A 17,516-nucleotide genomic window follows, 5' to 3' on the forward strand; every position below is an offset into this window, starting at 1 on the left:
TATACCACAATGCAACGCGGCCGTGTTTTCCAAACGTCAGTTTACCGACGCAAATGACATTTAGAAATGTTTAGCGTGGTGTCTGAAGTCTCGTTTGTTCGTTCCCTATATAGTTCACAATATCATAAACACTAAATAGGGAATAGTGAGTGAGTGAATAGGGAACGATTTCGAACACAGCTAATGAGTCACGGCTCACAGACAGGGCCTGGAGGGGGTAGCGGAGAGAGGGACAGACGGAGGGTGAGGCAGACAGAGGGACAGACAGAGAGAGGGACAGACAGAGGGTGAGGCAGACAGAGGGACAGACAGAGAGAGGGATAGACAGAGGGAGGGCAAGATCGATGGACAGAGAGACAGAGAGAACGAACAAATGAGAGGGAGAAAAAGAGTAGGAGAGAGAGAGAGAGAGAGAGAGAGAGAGAGAGAGAGAGAGAGAGAGAGAGAGAGAGACATTGAGTCATCCCTCACAAGCACAGGGTTGAAGAAGGTGATGCAGCGAGAGAGAGAGAGAGAGACAGACAGACACACACACACACACACACACACCCACGTAGAGAGCGAGCATATGTGCTGCATTAGCAGGGCCGATGCGTGCGGAGCATGACAGGGAATGTGTGAGAACCACGGAGAGAGGGAGAGCCGTGGCCCGGTGGGTCTCATGCTCTCCTCCACTCTCCTCTCTCCTGACGGGGGACTCAGGTCAGGGGGAGATAGAGGGGGCGGAGGGAGAGGGGAAAGGAGAGAGGGAGGGGGGGGAGAGAGAGGGGGGGAGGAGCGAGAGGGGGAAGGAGGAGAGCTCAGAGCATGACGGACAAGCCCCACTGCCATATTAGCACATATCCGCAGACACAGCGGCAAAATTATGCTCCATGACTTGCTCCAGGGAAAGATCAGCCATTTCTTAAGGAGGAATATCTCACAGACGTGCAAGTGATAAACCGGTGTCCGAATGATCCACCGTTCCAAAATCCAGTTATGTCCAAAACCAAATTACAGAACTGACCTTTAGGTCAGACCATTCAATCGACAATGTAGACACAATAGGTGTAAGCATGTCGATTGCTTATTCTGAGAATATACATATATATTATCTTTCCAAGAATGTTATGCGAACGAATGTGATTGTAAGATGCCTAGCAAAAAGTATCCCCCTACTGTCGTCTATTATTACACATCCTATCATTAGATATAATGTAGCCTTAGATAACAAAACTCACGCCTTGGTTAATCAGCATCCCAGATTTAAGTGAACTTTTGACCTTGACTGACTAAGCTCTGCCGTTGGACACAAAAACAACCCGGTGCAACCAAATAAATGTATAATGTCCTGTTTGTAACAGAAGGTTCCTTATTGAGTTAAATAATATTTGCTCGCTACAGTCCTGCCCATTGTGCACTTCTTCATATTGTGGGCGTTGCAAATCACATCCATTATATATTCAGCCATTCACGTGGTTGACTCTGGGCGATGAAGAAGACGAAGAGGGGGTAGATAGAGGATCTCCAAGTAGGCTAAACAGGCTACAGAAGGATGCAAATAGCAGTCACTTAACCGCATAAACATTAGCAGAGCCTACACTGGCTCAACCACCAAAACAGAGGGTCAATTAGCATTGTAATGAGGGAGAATATTCCCTTAATAATGCCCTTTGTGGAGGATCTACATATTAATCCTATGTGTCTGTGCATGTGTACTTAATGCTCTGTGGACACACAAATTAAAAACATTCCAGGGAGAAGGCAGCAGCCATAATGCCAGATTAGTGACTGCAGGCTGCGTCTCCGGTATAGTAAACCAGTTCTGTTTAAAAGGAGCTCATCACAGTGTGACGCGGGCCGTGGCCTGATTTTAGCTCCCCCTTATCTTTGTAAATCCCCCTCTACTGCCGTTTACACCCACTAAAGATGCGTGAGTAGTCACACAAAAGATCTCCAGGGAAAACTTAGCATGTATGAATGGGAGCTTCAGGAGATTCTAACCTATTACAAAGCACAGCTGTTGGAGTTGTGAGCGCTGCTCCCTGATTGGCTGGCTGGCTACCGGGCAGAACAGTAAAAGGAAGCCGGAGAAGAGAGACAGGTATTATTGCCAGGGAGGGCAAGTGTCGTTTGAAATGGATACAGTTTATGATAGTGTCACGTTTTTTAAATGCCTGTTCACACAAACCGAACCAGATGCTTGGGCTTCAGTGTCGAGGAGGATCGGCACAACAAGGCACCACGACTAGGAGCTGTTTATACCCATAATAATAATAATAATAATAATAATATATTTAATTTGTAGAGCAAATTTACATTCAGAAATCTCAAAGTGCTACAGAGTTTAAGAGAGAGGAAATATAATAAAACGGCTCGACTAAGCATATAATGCATAAACAGTAAAAGGGAAATTAGCAAAAGGCTTTTTTAAAAAGATAAGTCTTAAGTTTTTTTTTTGCGGTTGCCAATCAGAGTGCATCAGTTTCTAGACCCTGGTGGGTTTGGCACATGTTACTATAGCAAGGGAATGCTTTAAATACCACATCGCTTATATAGGGTTACAGTGGAAAAAATGCTGTGCACCAAGTAGGGATGTCAGTTTCGGTTAATTTTGCTTTCGATAGACCGACACTCGGTAACTAACCAGTTAAGAAAAAAACGCAAAGTGATGTGAAATGCAAGAAAGGGGCGCTTTCCTTTTAGTTCGACGCTCCATCGACTCAATGAGCATTGGCGCCGCATTTCGAAGGGCTGTCCATTTAGAGGTGCTGACATTTTAACGTTTTGTGTTGTAAATGTCTTGCCTTTTATTTTATTTACTGTTGTCTTTACTGAAATTTATTGCCATTTTGATCAGATCTTCGTTGCAAAAGAGAATGTGTATAAAGGTTGATAAATAAATAATAAATTAACTATAGAATTGTCATTTCGTTAATTAATATGCAAAAAATTAACCGAATTTTGGAACTGCATGGTGGTCAAAATTACTGGTGCTCCGCTCCGGCGCTTCTGTTAATGCGTCAAGGTATCAATTTTTAAAAGCTTTATTAAAAGTACAACTGCATTTAACTAATCAACAAAACAACATATTATTTAGCATTTCGATTTGGCAATTGGCACATCACTTTGCAGCATATAACATCTTTGGCTGCGAGCCATCCTCGGACATGGCACCCGGGTGCCATGTCCGAGGATGTGGTACAGCATATTGCTAGTAATACTACTAAACTGAAGAGTAGCATCACACCATTTACATTGTCTTTCTGGAGGAAATGGTCCCACACCGAGCTTTGTTTAGCGCGCTTCATTTTTTACCTCAGACTGCTAGCTAGCGAAGCCGTGTATATGCAACGTGTATATGCAAATTAACCTATAAACCGACAAGCGCAATCGGTCAAAAATATTTTCGGCGGTTAACCGGGTAACGGTTAACTGTTGACACCCTCAGCACCAAGGTAAGCGTTGAAGGAAAAACTCTTGGACACCGGAAACTTCTTAAGAGACACACAAAAATGGAGGAGTCAATCACAAAGAAATCCGTGCATTAAAATGGAGGCAAAATGCAATTCATTTCTTCAGAATTGTATGCAGTGGTGGATACGGATTATTTCGATTTTCTTTAAACGCTTAGAAACACCAACTGACAAAGAGCAACAAGGCTCTATTTAAAGTACAGATAGCAACCCTAATGAGACGGCCCTTTAGCCTGGCTCTTGACAGTACATAAAAGGCTTTTCTATGGACAAAACTAAGAAGTTTAAGCAACGCATTTTCGTTATTTTCCCTTATCTTCATTCTTTCTCGATATCGATCAAACAAAAGATAATTTGTGGGGACAGTAAAGGGAATGAGCATGTGCAGGGGGTGAATACATGAATAGCAAATGTGCCAAACAAATTGTATTCTGTTGCACCCTCTTATTCATGCGATGAGCCACCTTGTAACAGCGGTAACCCCAGACGGTGTCGGCCCTGTCGATGCTCCTTGGCTTTTAGTCAACGTTGATACGGTCCGACGCAGGCCTCTGTCACGTTAAAATTGTACCGGGGGCGAAAATTGTACCGGCCTACGTCATCGTTTGTTTACATCCTGACAACCTGCCCGGCAACAGACAACGCGATGCAGAAAACATGTTTCCAAACGACGAAATAACATAATACAGATAGCGGATCGCTATCTGTTATGATAGATAGCGATAACAATTGTTTTTACTTTATATTTGTATTGTATTTAATTGTTTAATCGAAACAATAAAAAAAATTGCCTGCGAAACTGCCGAACACGTCAAATGACAAATGTTTTGCCCGCGAAACGGGCGATCGCGTCAAATGACGTAGGAAGGTTCTTGAAACATAATACAGATAACAGATCGCTAGATAACACTTGTTTTTACTTTATATTTGTATTGTATTGAATTGTTTAATCGAATTTAGCTAGTAAATAAAGTAAAAACAAGTGTTATCTAGCGATCCGTTATCTGTATTATGTTTCAAGAACCTTTCGCGGGCAAAACATTTGTCATTTGACGCGTTCGGCCGTTTCGCGGGCAAATTTTTTTATTGTTTCGATTAAACAATTAAATACAATACAAATATAAAGTAAAAACAATTGTTATCGCTATCTATCATAATACAGATAGCGATCCGCTATCTGTATTATGTTATTTCGTCGTTTGGAAACATGTTTTCTGCATCGCGTAGTCTGTTGCCGGGCAGGTTGTCAGGATGTAAACAAACGATGACGTAGGCCGGTACAATTTTCGCCCCCGGTACAATTTTAACGTGACACCTCCGTCAGATCTGCCTGTGCCATGCTACCAAACGCTCAGCCTCAGATAACAAGCACTGCAAACGACTCCCTCTGCAGTCCGCCTCTCTCCCTCTGACTCCACCACCACCACCACCTTCCCACAACACCATCCATCCGCAGCGGCTCTCTGCCTTTGTCCTACGTAAACCTTCATTATGCCTCCCCCCTCCCTCTTCATTCTGCACTCTTTCAATCCCTCCTTTCCCTCTCCTGTGGTCTCACTAGGGGGTATAGTTTACACGGGTCGATTATCACCCTTCCCTGTTCCTTCACCCCTTTCACCCCTTTCACTCTGCACTTAATCACTAATCCTCCTGCTGCTGGCTTTGTTCCTTCAATGTAAAAGAGGCCTGGGTCCAGCTCCAACACGAGGCCTTAGCAATTCACAGAGTTTGGATGGTGAGACGGACCAGAGGAAATAAAACATTGAGATAGGATACCGTAGCGGGCAGTGACAGATTGAGGATGATGACCGCATTCATTGCTGAACATGTTTGCATTGGCTTTGGGTAATTTATTTGATCCAGGTTCACCTGTTTTAGGTTTAAAAAACTCCAGATTCCAGATGCCATTGGGTTAGTGGGATTTGTTCCAAACCAACTGTGTCTGTGTCTGTTAATAAATCCCAATCAGTCATGAATGAGAAGGCAGATTCGCATAATCGGCGATTTGCATGAAACCACAACCAAAAACCAGCCTCTGCACTCCCAATGCCATATATTCAGAGCTCAGAATCGCAAAATGGAGAGAAAAAGAGACGATTTCATGGAAACAAAGAAAGAAGTGTTGAACGAATGAGGAGCAAAAAAAGGGTAACATGATTAAATAATCCCTACTAAATTTAATTATGGTCTTTACACTGGGAATGGAATGGAATTAGAGTGCATCGGTATGGAATTCATAATCATCTATTTTGTCGTTCTTCCGGTCGATTATCAATGCACAATTGCACATAACATAGCATTCAACAGGTGGTACTTCCTTTGAATGGGACCCTAAACATTATTTCTTTGCATACTCTTAGAGTAGGCTGAATCATGTACCATGACACATCTAGTCTGGGTAAACATACTGGGTAAAGAAATCGACACAGTCACACACACACACACACACACACACTCAGTGACATGGACGTTGCCCGCTCACTCTGGCTGTATACAGCAGTAATGTGATAGCGCCGGCTCCCCCTCTTAATCCTATCAATACAGACTGAGAAGTAGCCACACACTGTATAACCTTGCCAGGGCCTGCTCAATAGAAAGCTGATTGAGACCCAGGGGAGAGTCGAGAGGGGAAATTGATGGGTTCTTCTGAGTGAGTCTGGACCACGCCTCACAGGAACCAAAGCAACAGCTCTGGTCTTATGGATCCCGGGGAGTTTATCTGATCCTCACTCTCGGATTACATGTGATTTCAGTGCTCATCCCTCCCTGTTATCGAGGCGTCCGAGGCGCCCGGACTGGATAACCTCCTGCAACGCTGTGTGTTGGTCGAACATGGACCGATAGCATGGATCCGGACAGGCTAGGGGTGGATGTAAAGCAACTGCCAATGAACACAACGCCTGCTCTTAATGACTTGTTTGAAATCAGATGAGCTGCCAATTCAAAATCAAAACCGTAACCCCGGGACCGGGGTTACGTCGCCAAATTCCAGGAATTAGGGTTTGAGGTTAAAATAAATTGTAGGGGTTTTATTTTGTCCTCAAGCCTAGAGGGATCTGTCGACAGAATAAAGGATTTATTTCAGTGTCATAATCTCACTGCAAAAAAGCCTTGCTTTGAACAACATCATTTATTGCTTGCCTTAATGTCATGATATAATACAAATCAAAGACGATAAAAGATAACATTTAAATGCACGGTCATGCTATTTTATTAAGATACCAATAAAATATACAAGTGAAAATGTATATGAGAATATGCAAAAAGATACGTTTCGCCAAAAATAAATTGCCTTTTTTGCTATCCTATGCCATGTTGTCACACTCACAATGGATAAGCTATCATAAGAGCATTTCTGGGCTTGAGTGAAATGTTTAAAAATAAACAAACCGTATGAGTCAGAACAAATCATAGCCAAAACAGCAACACTAAATCATTAGTCTTAGCAACGTTAATGCTAAGAAGCTCGACTTACCGACCCAAAGAACGTGACTTATTTGCTAACAGCCAGAGTATTATGCATGTTTACTGGCCCCAGGTATCACCGCTGTTAAGCATAATTATGTTTTGTTTTTCTTAAGATTTTTCATAGGGAAAATTAGGACCAGTTCCACATTTGATATGGGATAAAGCCAGTGTCAAATCAAGGCTCAAGGCTTAGGACTGCCAACAAATCGGTCGACTATCTGACCTTCTAATTTAGTGGTTGCCGTATGCATTTTGACACGGTCGGTCGTATTTTAATATCGGCTAAGGCAGGCTTCTAATGAAGTTCGATAAGATCGGCAGCGATTTATACAACACACCAGGCCAATGTGCCCTGTTCTAGTCGGACTGGAGAGAGTCAGATATGAAGAGTTTGGCATGGTAGCAACGCTGGGAACTAATGATGTGTTCCGACTGATGCGCTACTAGACAATAAACATCATCACGACAACATCGCAGAGGCGACAAAAACAAACACCACTTGCACAAAGTAATTAGCCAGGCCAGCCAGCAGGCCGGGCAAACATGTGATGGTTCACTTGTGTGAACCTCAATGAACCACAAACAAACCCTACAGTTCTTCTTCCCTGGCTTTGGCTTGGTTGCTCAGCAGGATGCTGAGACCACATCCGAAAACGACAAGGCCGACCAATCAACTGCCGCGGTGCGAGTCTGTCACTGATCACTCGTTTGCTACCTGCATTTCAACGCCTATTGTTTTAAACTGTGTGTGTGAATTAATGAGGGTTTGGTAATCAGGCTAACGCTGTGAAACACGTGTTAGAATGTTTTTGCAACACATCACATCTCTTCTCCCTGTCTCTGGATCGCAAGACATCCCGGTTTTCTGTTTGCCCTGAATAATGTTGTTTCCTTTTTTACTTGTGTGTGCGCACGCACACCAGCCATCAATCAATTGGCACAGCGATGGGTTTTTGCTTCGGGAAAAAGACAGTTGGCTAACAAAGGGGAAGGGAGTGGATAATATGCTGCATGGAAAACAGCATCTGTCTTGTCTTGGGGCGAGAGACAAGACTGAACAGTGGTCAAAAGTAAAATGAAAGAGAGGGCGGTGTGTATGTATGTGGACGTGTGAGGGTTTGTGTGTGTAGGTGGGGGGATGTGGGGAGATTTGTGCATGTCCTGTCAGAATCTAGTGATGTGGAACAGAGAGACGTGTGTGTTTGTGTGTATGTGTGCATGAGTGTGTGTGTGTGTGTGTGTGTGTGTGTGTGTGTGTGTGTGTGTGTGTGTGTGTGTGTGTGTGTGTGTGTGTGTGTGTGTGTGTGTGTGTGTGTGTGTGTGTTTGTGTGTGTGTGTGTATCTGTGTCTGTGTGTGTGTGTGTGTCTGTGTAGCAGCCGCAGCAGCAGCAGTACTGCTGACATGTGGAAATGGGCCTGGGAGACCAAACGCTGGCCTGTCAATCACACTCTGCGAGAACATTCCACCAACAACCAAAAAGCTGCATTCTACAATCTAATCCAGAGACCCTGCATAGAGCCTGTCGTCTGGGGAGCGGAACAGCGGAGGAGATGAGGAGAAGGAGGAGTGGCAGATCGCCTCCTCCCTCGTCTCTTCCACATGACTCGAGGGGAGGACGATAGACAGAACCAGCCATGGACAGAATCCCTTAGTCATAACTGACGGGGGTATAACAAGGCCGATGGACAAAGACGAGACTAAACTGTATTCCAGAGAGAGGGGGTGGCCACCAGGGCACGGCTCAAGACTGTTAGGCTACAGCCGAGTTGCTCGCATACGCTCTGGCGTTTCCTCCTTAGGTTTAGGGGTGCCGAGTGTTATCACAGACACCATAGTTGGACGTGCCACCGCTGGGGAGATTTTATTCGGACCGTCCCCACCGTGATCTTGTTTTTGTATTATAATTACCTTTATTTATCCAAACAAGAAGTGTTCACAATAATATGGCGGCCATGTTCTAGGGTTGTCGCTAGGATGTTGTTCTCCACGAGGCACTCCCCCTAGTCAGTGGCGGCCATTCAAATAAGAGGTTGTGGGAAGGTGGGTGGTAATAATAAAGAAGGGTTTTAATGATGAACTTATTGAGCAACTATTCCAATGTTTAATCAAAGGCAAAAGATAGCAAAAAGCTCAACCTCGTTATGAAACAGGTTGGTTATTGAATAAACAGGTGTGTTTATATCATAAAACTGGTATGATGCTCTTTCCTGCATGTTAAGCTTTCTCTTTGGAGCTGAATAGCACTAGATCTGCCATGCTATTTAATAAACTTGCCAATTGTCCTTTGAAACTTTCAAGCAACCAAACCCATCAGCCGTACCAGAATCAGATCCGCAAGACCCCACATTTGTTTCAACTAATTGAACTGCTATAGAAATTAATAGGAAAAAACAATAAAAAACCTGGTTCTGTATTTTAGTTCTGGTCTTCCGCGGTGTCGTGCCAAAAAGGAATCGTCCGCCAAAACCAGTCTGTCTACACCATAGACATAAGCTCCTTTAATCAAACAGTCATAGCGGACAAACCTGCCTTATGTCCTTGGTGAGCAAGGTGTATCTCTGTGAAACTGAAATGCTGCCTGTAACTAGCCACAATTGTGGCCAATAAAGTGTTTGCAGTTCATTGCCTAAACAGGCATGACATCTCCTTGATAACAGGGCGTACTAGTATTGCTCACTATGCTTTTGTGTTTGGTATATCTAGTGTCCTTCTTTAGTAGTTAACATGATTCGTGGATGGGTTATATATTTTCAAATAATCCCTGCAATTATCCTTATGACTGCATGATACTACCTGCTCTGTGTCCTTGATAACCGTTTAGTGCTTTCCTAACATATTGTTGGGAAATGGGTTCTGTATACTGAGTTGAGTCGTTAGAGTTTCAGCAGAAAACATTTTCTGCAACAACCTTTTGTATTTCATATTCCACAAGGCCCACTCACTCAAATCGAGCAAAAGAACAAGGGGTTACGAAAAAATGAAGATATGCATATTTCTCACCATGCTTTACACAAGTTAATGAAATAATTTCCACATGCGGCTCTGGCCATTAGCAGCCGGCGGCCACCTTGCTGATTATGGACAGCGCCCTGGTCCCCTTCAGCCTGGCTGGCTCCAGCCTTAATGTACGCAAGACAAAGGAGCGCTTACGTTAGCCAGAGAGAGAGAGAGAGAGAGAGAGAGAGAGAGAGAGAGAGAGAGAGAAAGAGCTGAGGGAGAGGGAATAGGAGAGAGAGAGAGAGAGAGAGAGAGAGAGAGAGAGAGAGAGAGAGAGAGAGAGAGAGAGAGAGAGAGAGAGAGAGAGAGAGAGAGAGAGAGAGAGAGAGAGAGAGAGAGAGAGAAATTAAGAGTGAGCGAAAGAGAATAAAGAGTTAGAGCGAGAGATGGAGAAGGAGAGGCTAAAGACAAGTGGTTCCATTGTGAGCCATTTTCCTGGTAAATAAAATAATATAAATAAGAATGAAGCTCTGCGAGAGTGCAGGGACTTTCTAAACTGCAGTCGAGAAAAAATACATTGGCTCAATGTATTTAAACACAAACAAACAGGAGACCACAAAGATAACAATCTGTTACATTAGGTAGCTTTGAACTCAAATCAATCAAATAACATAAACACACACGCACACACACACACACACACACACACACACACACACACACACACACACACACACACACACACACACACACACACACACACACGTGTTGTGGGATTATCTATTGAATGACACACTTGAATGTTAGGAATTGGTGTATACAGCAGAGAGAGCATCATGGGAAATCAGTGAACTGAGGTCAGGTAGGTGAGTTGCAGCTGCAGGAAATGCCAAAGACACAGACACACAAACACACACGATGACAAACACATGGACGCAGACTGTTAGGATACAGTAGGAGAGCTAAACGGGGAAATAATTCAGTGGAACATTTTCCACACAAAGTTATCTGTGGAATCCTAACCGAGCAGCTGGCCATTTAAACAACTAATGGGAGGAAAACACCACATGCGCAGCTGCGACATCACAGTTCATCACAGTCAACTAGAGTCATTTGTTTAAGACTAGTTGTCTGCTATACTAGAGTACAAGAGGCTTGTTAGCTGTTACCAGGCGGCCTGTTGATAAGGTACAGAATACTGGATAGCAATGTGGTATAGCCATTTAATTATTATTCTTTAATTAATTAAATGGTTTTGTTTGGGGTGTTTGTGTGTGTGTGTGTGTGTGTGTGTGTGTGTGTGTGTGTGTGTGTGTGTGTGTGTGTGTGTGTGTGTGTGTCTGTGTCTGTGTCTGTGTGTGTCTGTGTGTGTGTGTGTGTGTGTGTGTGTGTGTGTGTGTGTGTGTGTGTGTGTGTGTGTGTGTGTGTGTGTGTGTGTGTGTGTGTGTGTGTGTGTCTGTGTCTGTGTCTGTGTCTGTGTGTGTCTGTGTCTGTGTGTGTGTGTGTGTGTGTGTGTGTGTACATATGGTAGCTGTGAAGCTATACACTAATTCTCAAAAAGAGGCCAGGACTCAAACATTGATGACAACTGTAGTGAAAATAATACAGCCCAATGGGTTCAGAGGGTCAGACTAACTAGTAAGTCTTAATGACCAGCCCGGGTCAGGGGTGAAACTCACAGGGCAGAATTGCAACCTCTCTCTAATGTTTTTTTAACAGTGTGAATGACCAGCCCACATGGAACAACAATAGCCTGTTTTGTTTCATATATAAGGGGAGAGGGATATCCCTTCAGGATGGTAGAATGAACTCTCTCTTACACCGACTTATTTGAAACATGACATTTTAAACACCTTTCTTCTCACATGCACACATGCGGTTGCCTCCAACACAGCACTATGACGTCCTACATTTTGATCAAGAGCAATAAGCGCACCCATTTGATCCGTGCTCACATTCAGCACAATACGAACACAAAAATATTGTGGTATTTTCTGTTTGAGCTGTTCGACAACACAATGTATGAAAAGCTCTTATTTTATGATTATCAGATAGTGGTACTGTACACATGTCTTCAGTCATAGACCACCATTCCTTTAGTGTCGGGAAGTCCGAAACAGGAAGCTGGAGTTTAGACAGGAAGTGAGGCCCGTGACCCATTAAACCCTAGAAGGGTGAGGAAATGAATGAACTACAACAGAAAAGAAAAAACGATCAGTTTTCATCTTATAATCATTGCTCTAAACCATAATGGAGTCTCTAAAACGTAAGGTCACAGTGACTGCCGGCCTTTTGCAAACATAATGCATGTGCTCGGACCGTCCCAGCAGAAGATGCTTATATTCAGTGTCAGGGGCGGGCATGCATCAGTAACAGGACTCTGAATAACGACCCGGCTCAGCAATGCAGCAAGGAACCCACAGGGCAGGCACTTTGACCTCTCAGATGAGGAGGATGGAGAATTACTCTGATGTTATTCAGATAACTATGATGTAGCGACTTGTCCACAAGAATACTAAACTACATGCTAGAATAGGCTGCTCGCACACAAATATAGACCCTACAGGTGTAGACAAATGAAAGTTTTAGCATGAATTAGCACCTTTTGTATTATTCATTTGTCTTCCTTGACATCTCTGGTACTGTTGGTTCGCTTACCTCAGAGCTACAGGGAAATTAAGGGAATAACACAATAAGCAACCTTATTTTCTGAACGAAAGAAACACTACCACCGGATCCGTCCATAGTTTCATGAAACTGAGGAAACTGTATGCTTAAGGAGTTATTGCTTTAAACTATTGCAGCAAAGTGCTCAGACATTGAGGCTGCATACTTCATATCAGACCGTTCAGCATCAGGCTTAAACAATTACTCTGAAATGATTCACCAGAAGAGGGCATGTATTTGTGCAGCGAGCTGAGGCAGAGCTCCAGAAAAGGTTGTTTCAATCAGTAACACCCCTCCCACGGTGAGGAGACAGCCTGGTGGAGAGTGATCAAAAGATGAAACAACATGACTAACTATACTACACTGCACTACAACACTACATTGCAGTGTATTGACACCCCAAAAGCAGCCCTGAGAACCTCCTTCAAATAAACTAAAGATAAATAATAACAGATTTAAGCGTTAACAACGCATTGTTTACAGGTCATCCCCCTCTTTATGGTGGAAAGAGATCAAAGAATGAAGTAACATGACTAGGCCTAGATACTGACAATACTATGCACCACAACACGACATTGTAGTGTATTGAGACCCCAAACAAACTCGGTCAAACAAACCAAAGGCAAACAATAGTAATACAAATAATAATAATGGATGTATACGTGTTAACAACGCATTGTTTACAGGTCACCCCCCTCTTGATGAGGGGGGTGCACTGTGTCAAAACACACACACACACACACACACACACACACACACACACACACACACACACACACACACACACACACACACACACACACACACACACACACACACACACACACACACACACACACACACACACACACACACACACACACACACACACACACACACACACACACACACACACACACACACACACACACACACACACACACACACACACACACACACACACACACACACACACACACACACACACACACACACACACACACACACACACACACACACAAATGATTTTCCAAACCCATCATGAGCCCCGGGCCCCAGTCTGCATATCTCCAGTTCAGGTCCGGACCTGTCCCAGTGTCCCGCTGTCTCCAGTTTGTCAACAACTTAGCTTTACTTTTCATGATGTTGTTACCGACCGACGCAGTCACCGAGCCGCGCTAGGACGGCGTAGAATCGCACCAACAACCCCGATAGAGAGTTGAAGTAAGCTACATCAGTATTCAGTACGAGGATCCTGGATAGTTTAAGTTGTTCGGAGACAGCGGTTAGCTTAATCCCGACGCCGTTAGCAGTGCAGCTGTGCTCCCCATGAGGAGAACCATAAGCAAACCGATAATATAAAACTTACGATCTAGAGAAGATGTGAAACATCCTTCCACGGAGCCTTCTCGAACCACCGGGTCCCCAAAACGCTCGACTTCAACGTCGATCGCATTCCTTACAAGTGGCTAATAGTCGCCGCTACGCTTCTTCTCCTTCGGCTCCCGACTATTCCTGAGTCTCTGGGAATGTGTGGTGGAGCCTCCAGCTACACGCTGCTCCCAGAGGATGTCTGGCTGCTGGAACACACCCCTCTGGCTCACTCTCTCCCTGTCTCTCTCCCCTCTCCTCCCCATTTCTCTCTCTCTCTCTCTCTCTCTCTCTCTCTTTCTCTTCTCTTCTCTTCTCTTCTCTTCTCTTCTCTTCTCTCTCTCTCTCTCTCTCTCTCTCTCTCTCTCTCTCTCCTCCCCCTCTTCCCACCAACTCTCTCTCTCTCTCTCCCACCCCCTCCTCCCCCACCTCGCTCTATCTATCTCCCCCCCCCCCACCCCCCATCTCTCTCTCGCCCCCTCCCCTCCTCCCCCCATCTCTCTCTCCCCCTCCCCTCCTCTCCTCCCCCATCTCTCTCACCCCCTCCTCCCCCATCTCTATCTCTCTCTCCCCCCTCCAAACCCCATCTCTCTCTCCCCCTCCTCTCCTCCCCCCATCGCTCGCTCTCTATTCCCCCCTCCCCCATTTCTCATTCCCCAGTGTGATTTAAAGCGTCGGTCGCTGGGAACGAACAAGCTCAATCTGACTTTAGAGGCAACTTTGGAGAGCATCAGCAAAAGGGAGTTTACCACCAGGTTGTTGCAGTTCAGTGCATAGAGCCAAGGCTTGCAAGTAACCTGTGTCAACAAAATAATGTTTGAGGATGCAATAGGCTGACATTTTCAAATGATGTAAGGCCATATTCCAATTCCTAAACATCTGAAAACATCCAATAAATATGGTAAAAACAGGGCCACTAAGTGGGGAGAAACAGATAAACACAGTAACCCACCAGATTACTCATACACCCTATTCTCATAGTCACACACAAAAAATAAAAGAATTCAGGAAGTCAATCCTAACTCCACCCTTTCTCCATGCCCTGTGTTCAGAAACAATGGTTTAGCTCCACATGCCCCATTCTGTGGGAAAAGGCTTTAGGACCTTGGCTGGACGAGTAGGAAACGGAAGGCACAAACGAGGCAGAGAGAGAGAGAGAGAGAGAGAGAGAGAGAGAGAGAGAGAGAGAGAGAGAGAGAGAGAGAGAGAGAGAGAGAGAGAGAGAGAGAGAGAGAGAGAGAGAGAGAGAGAGAGAGAGAGAGAGAGAGAGAGAGAGAGAGAGAGAGAGAGAGAGAGAGAGAGAGAGAGAGAGAGAAGGGGAAATGATGGAACCCAGTTATAAAGAGAAGCATTGCCAGATGTATCCCATGGCTTGTTTGCCACTGTGCTGAACAGACCCTGCATGGGTTTAAAAAAGCAACAATCCTGAACAGAGATCCAAAGACCAAGTCCAGAGTACACCAGCTCAGATACAGCCAACCACTGGGCTATATACCCAATCAGCTGGTGGTCAGAGGATCGGCCAGCCACTTCAGCAGGCAGGCTCAGATGCTTGTGTTGACAATGAACCGCCAGCCCTGCTGTCAGGATCTTGAGAGGGATAATTACATGACATGTGTAGTGTACCCCCTAGGGGTTGATAATAGACATTGTGTGCGTGTGTGTGTGTGTGTGTGTGTGTGTGTGTGTGTGTGTGTGTGTGTGTGTGTGTGTGTGTGTGTGTGTGTGTGTGTGTGTGTGTGTGTGTGTGTGTGTGGGTGTGCATATGAGGATGGAACAACTGCATTTTGCACCCTTATATGACTTTACAGATCGCAATTTCATCAAAACATAATTAAAATAAGTAAATCTAAAAGGTAAAAGAGTTTCATAAAAATCTCACCGTTAAACATGCGGTTGGTGCGTTCTGTCTGATCTGCTCACTAGGCAAGGGGGGAAACAAACAGTTGCTTCCTCCACAGGTGCACCGCTGCTCTGAACAATACACAGAGGGACAGTCACAGCAACCTGGGGAACAACCTCGAAGGACAGGGCAGGAGGGAGGGGGAGTAGGGAGTGCTCGCTATGTAAGGACAAACCTTAGGCAATGCTGTAGATTACGATTGCGTGCGTGAGTGTGTGTTTGTGTGTATGTGTGTGTCTCTCTCTCTCCCTCTTATCGAGAGTAAACAGACTTGTGGGCCTTACTGTTTTTGAGACGGCCTGTCTGGGTAAAGGTTAACTACAAAGCCAAGAAGTCAGAGACGAAGCACTCTAGGGACTTCCTCATTCTTTCCTGCTGCTGCTGCGTGTTCAGGGATAATATCATACCTTACGGCGCTGTTAGCAAGGGTGTGTGTGTTTGTGTGACCTGGTCTGTTCTGAATTGCAAAGAATCACAATTGAGCAAGGGCTGCCTCTATTTATAGAAATTCTTTGGCGAATCAATGTTGCAGCAGAGAACAGCCGTATCCTCGAGGCCCGGCGTCACCATCTCCCCGAATGCCATTCCTTAACAATTTTGTCATTTATGTCGAAAACAGCTTACTGTCAAGGGTAGAGTGAAACATGGACACAAGGCCAAATCAAACATACATTTACTTATCTTATATTCTGAGAGAGCATTTGTGTGTTACTTTGAATAAAGGTGTGCGTTTGTGTGTGTGTGTGTGTGTGTGTGTGTGTGTGTGTATGTGTGTTTGTTCCCGTGTGTGTTTTTGTTAATTAGTGTGTGTGTGTGTGTGTGTATGTGTTTGTGTCAGTATGAATAAGTGTGAGTGTGTGTGTGTTTGTGTCAGTGTGAATAAGTGAGTGTGCGTGTATGTGTGGTCGTGCAACTGAATGTGTTTGCGTGTGCATAACAACCGCTGGGTGGAAACCGAATATGAAAATGCATATAGATGTGTCAAGGAAAACAGTTGCATCTTGCAACCCAAGATGCAACTGTTGGTGGATCAGGGCAGGGAATCCGAGCCGACGAGATGTTGGTGGGATGCACGCGTAGACGCTACCACAAACCATCGCTACAGCGGAGAGGGTCAGCAGCTGCTGACCAGTAGCTTCACTCTGAGTGTAGAGGGTAGCAGTCCGTCTGTAATGGCCTACGGAGGCCCCACCGCTAAAATATTAGCCCCCACACTAAACAGTAGCCTGTGCTGTAGCAGAATACAGTCTGACTGAGGAGCACAGCAACATAGATGCCAAAATATATACATAAAATGACAGCGGATACTTTCCAGGCAGGATCAGACAAGCCTTCATCACAGAGAGACAAGAGGAGGCTGAGAGACAGAGGGTGATAGAGACGGGAGGGAGATAGAGAGACAGGATTGAAAAATAACTACTGAGAGATGGGTATTGACGTTTGAGAGAAGGTTGGAGAAAGTTAAAGGGACGAGAGAGAGATGTTGTGGTTAGTTAGTTTTTGGCTGATACGATGCCAATACCAATGTTGTTGTTTTTTGTTTGTTTATCTATTCTTCCTCTTTGTTCCTCTATTCTTCTCACAACAGTTCTTACAACAACAGTTTTCACGTCTTTCAGACCTTCATCAGACTGTTTTTGAATGCGCACAAATTAAGTCATACAAATCTCTGAAACAACCTTTGATGATACTTCTTTTCTTGTATTATTTGAAAAGAATAAAGATGCCACGCAGC

The 17,516-nt window shown here is 44.6% G+C and overlaps 1 protein-coding gene across 3 annotated transcripts in view; it reads right to left on the minus strand.

The window, feature by feature from the left end:
* The window catches only part of dab2ipb (DAB2 interacting protein b), a 57,913-nt gene extending 41,387 nt beyond the window's left edge, over positions 1-16,526 (minus strand). For 2 of the 3 annotated variants that reach the window (XM_060050490.1, XM_060050488.1), the window contains exon 1: positions 13,877-14,142. In XM_060050490.1, the coding sequence (XP_059906473.1) occupies positions 13,877-13,899 (23 nt within the window). In that variant the 5' untranslated portion in view covers positions 13,900-14,142. Of the gene's footprint in view, positions 1-13,876; positions 14,143-15,760 lie in introns of those variants that run through there. The other variant, XM_060050489.1, reaches the window with a different exon arrangement.
* Between the last annotated feature and the right edge of the window lie 990 nt (positions 16,527-17,516).

The sequence above is a fragment of the Gadus macrocephalus genome, chromosome 4 (assembly GCF_031168955.1).
Source record: "Gadus macrocephalus chromosome 4, ASM3116895v1".
Taxonomy (NCBI): Eukaryota; Metazoa; Chordata; class Actinopteri; order Gadiformes; family Gadidae; genus Gadus; species Gadus macrocephalus.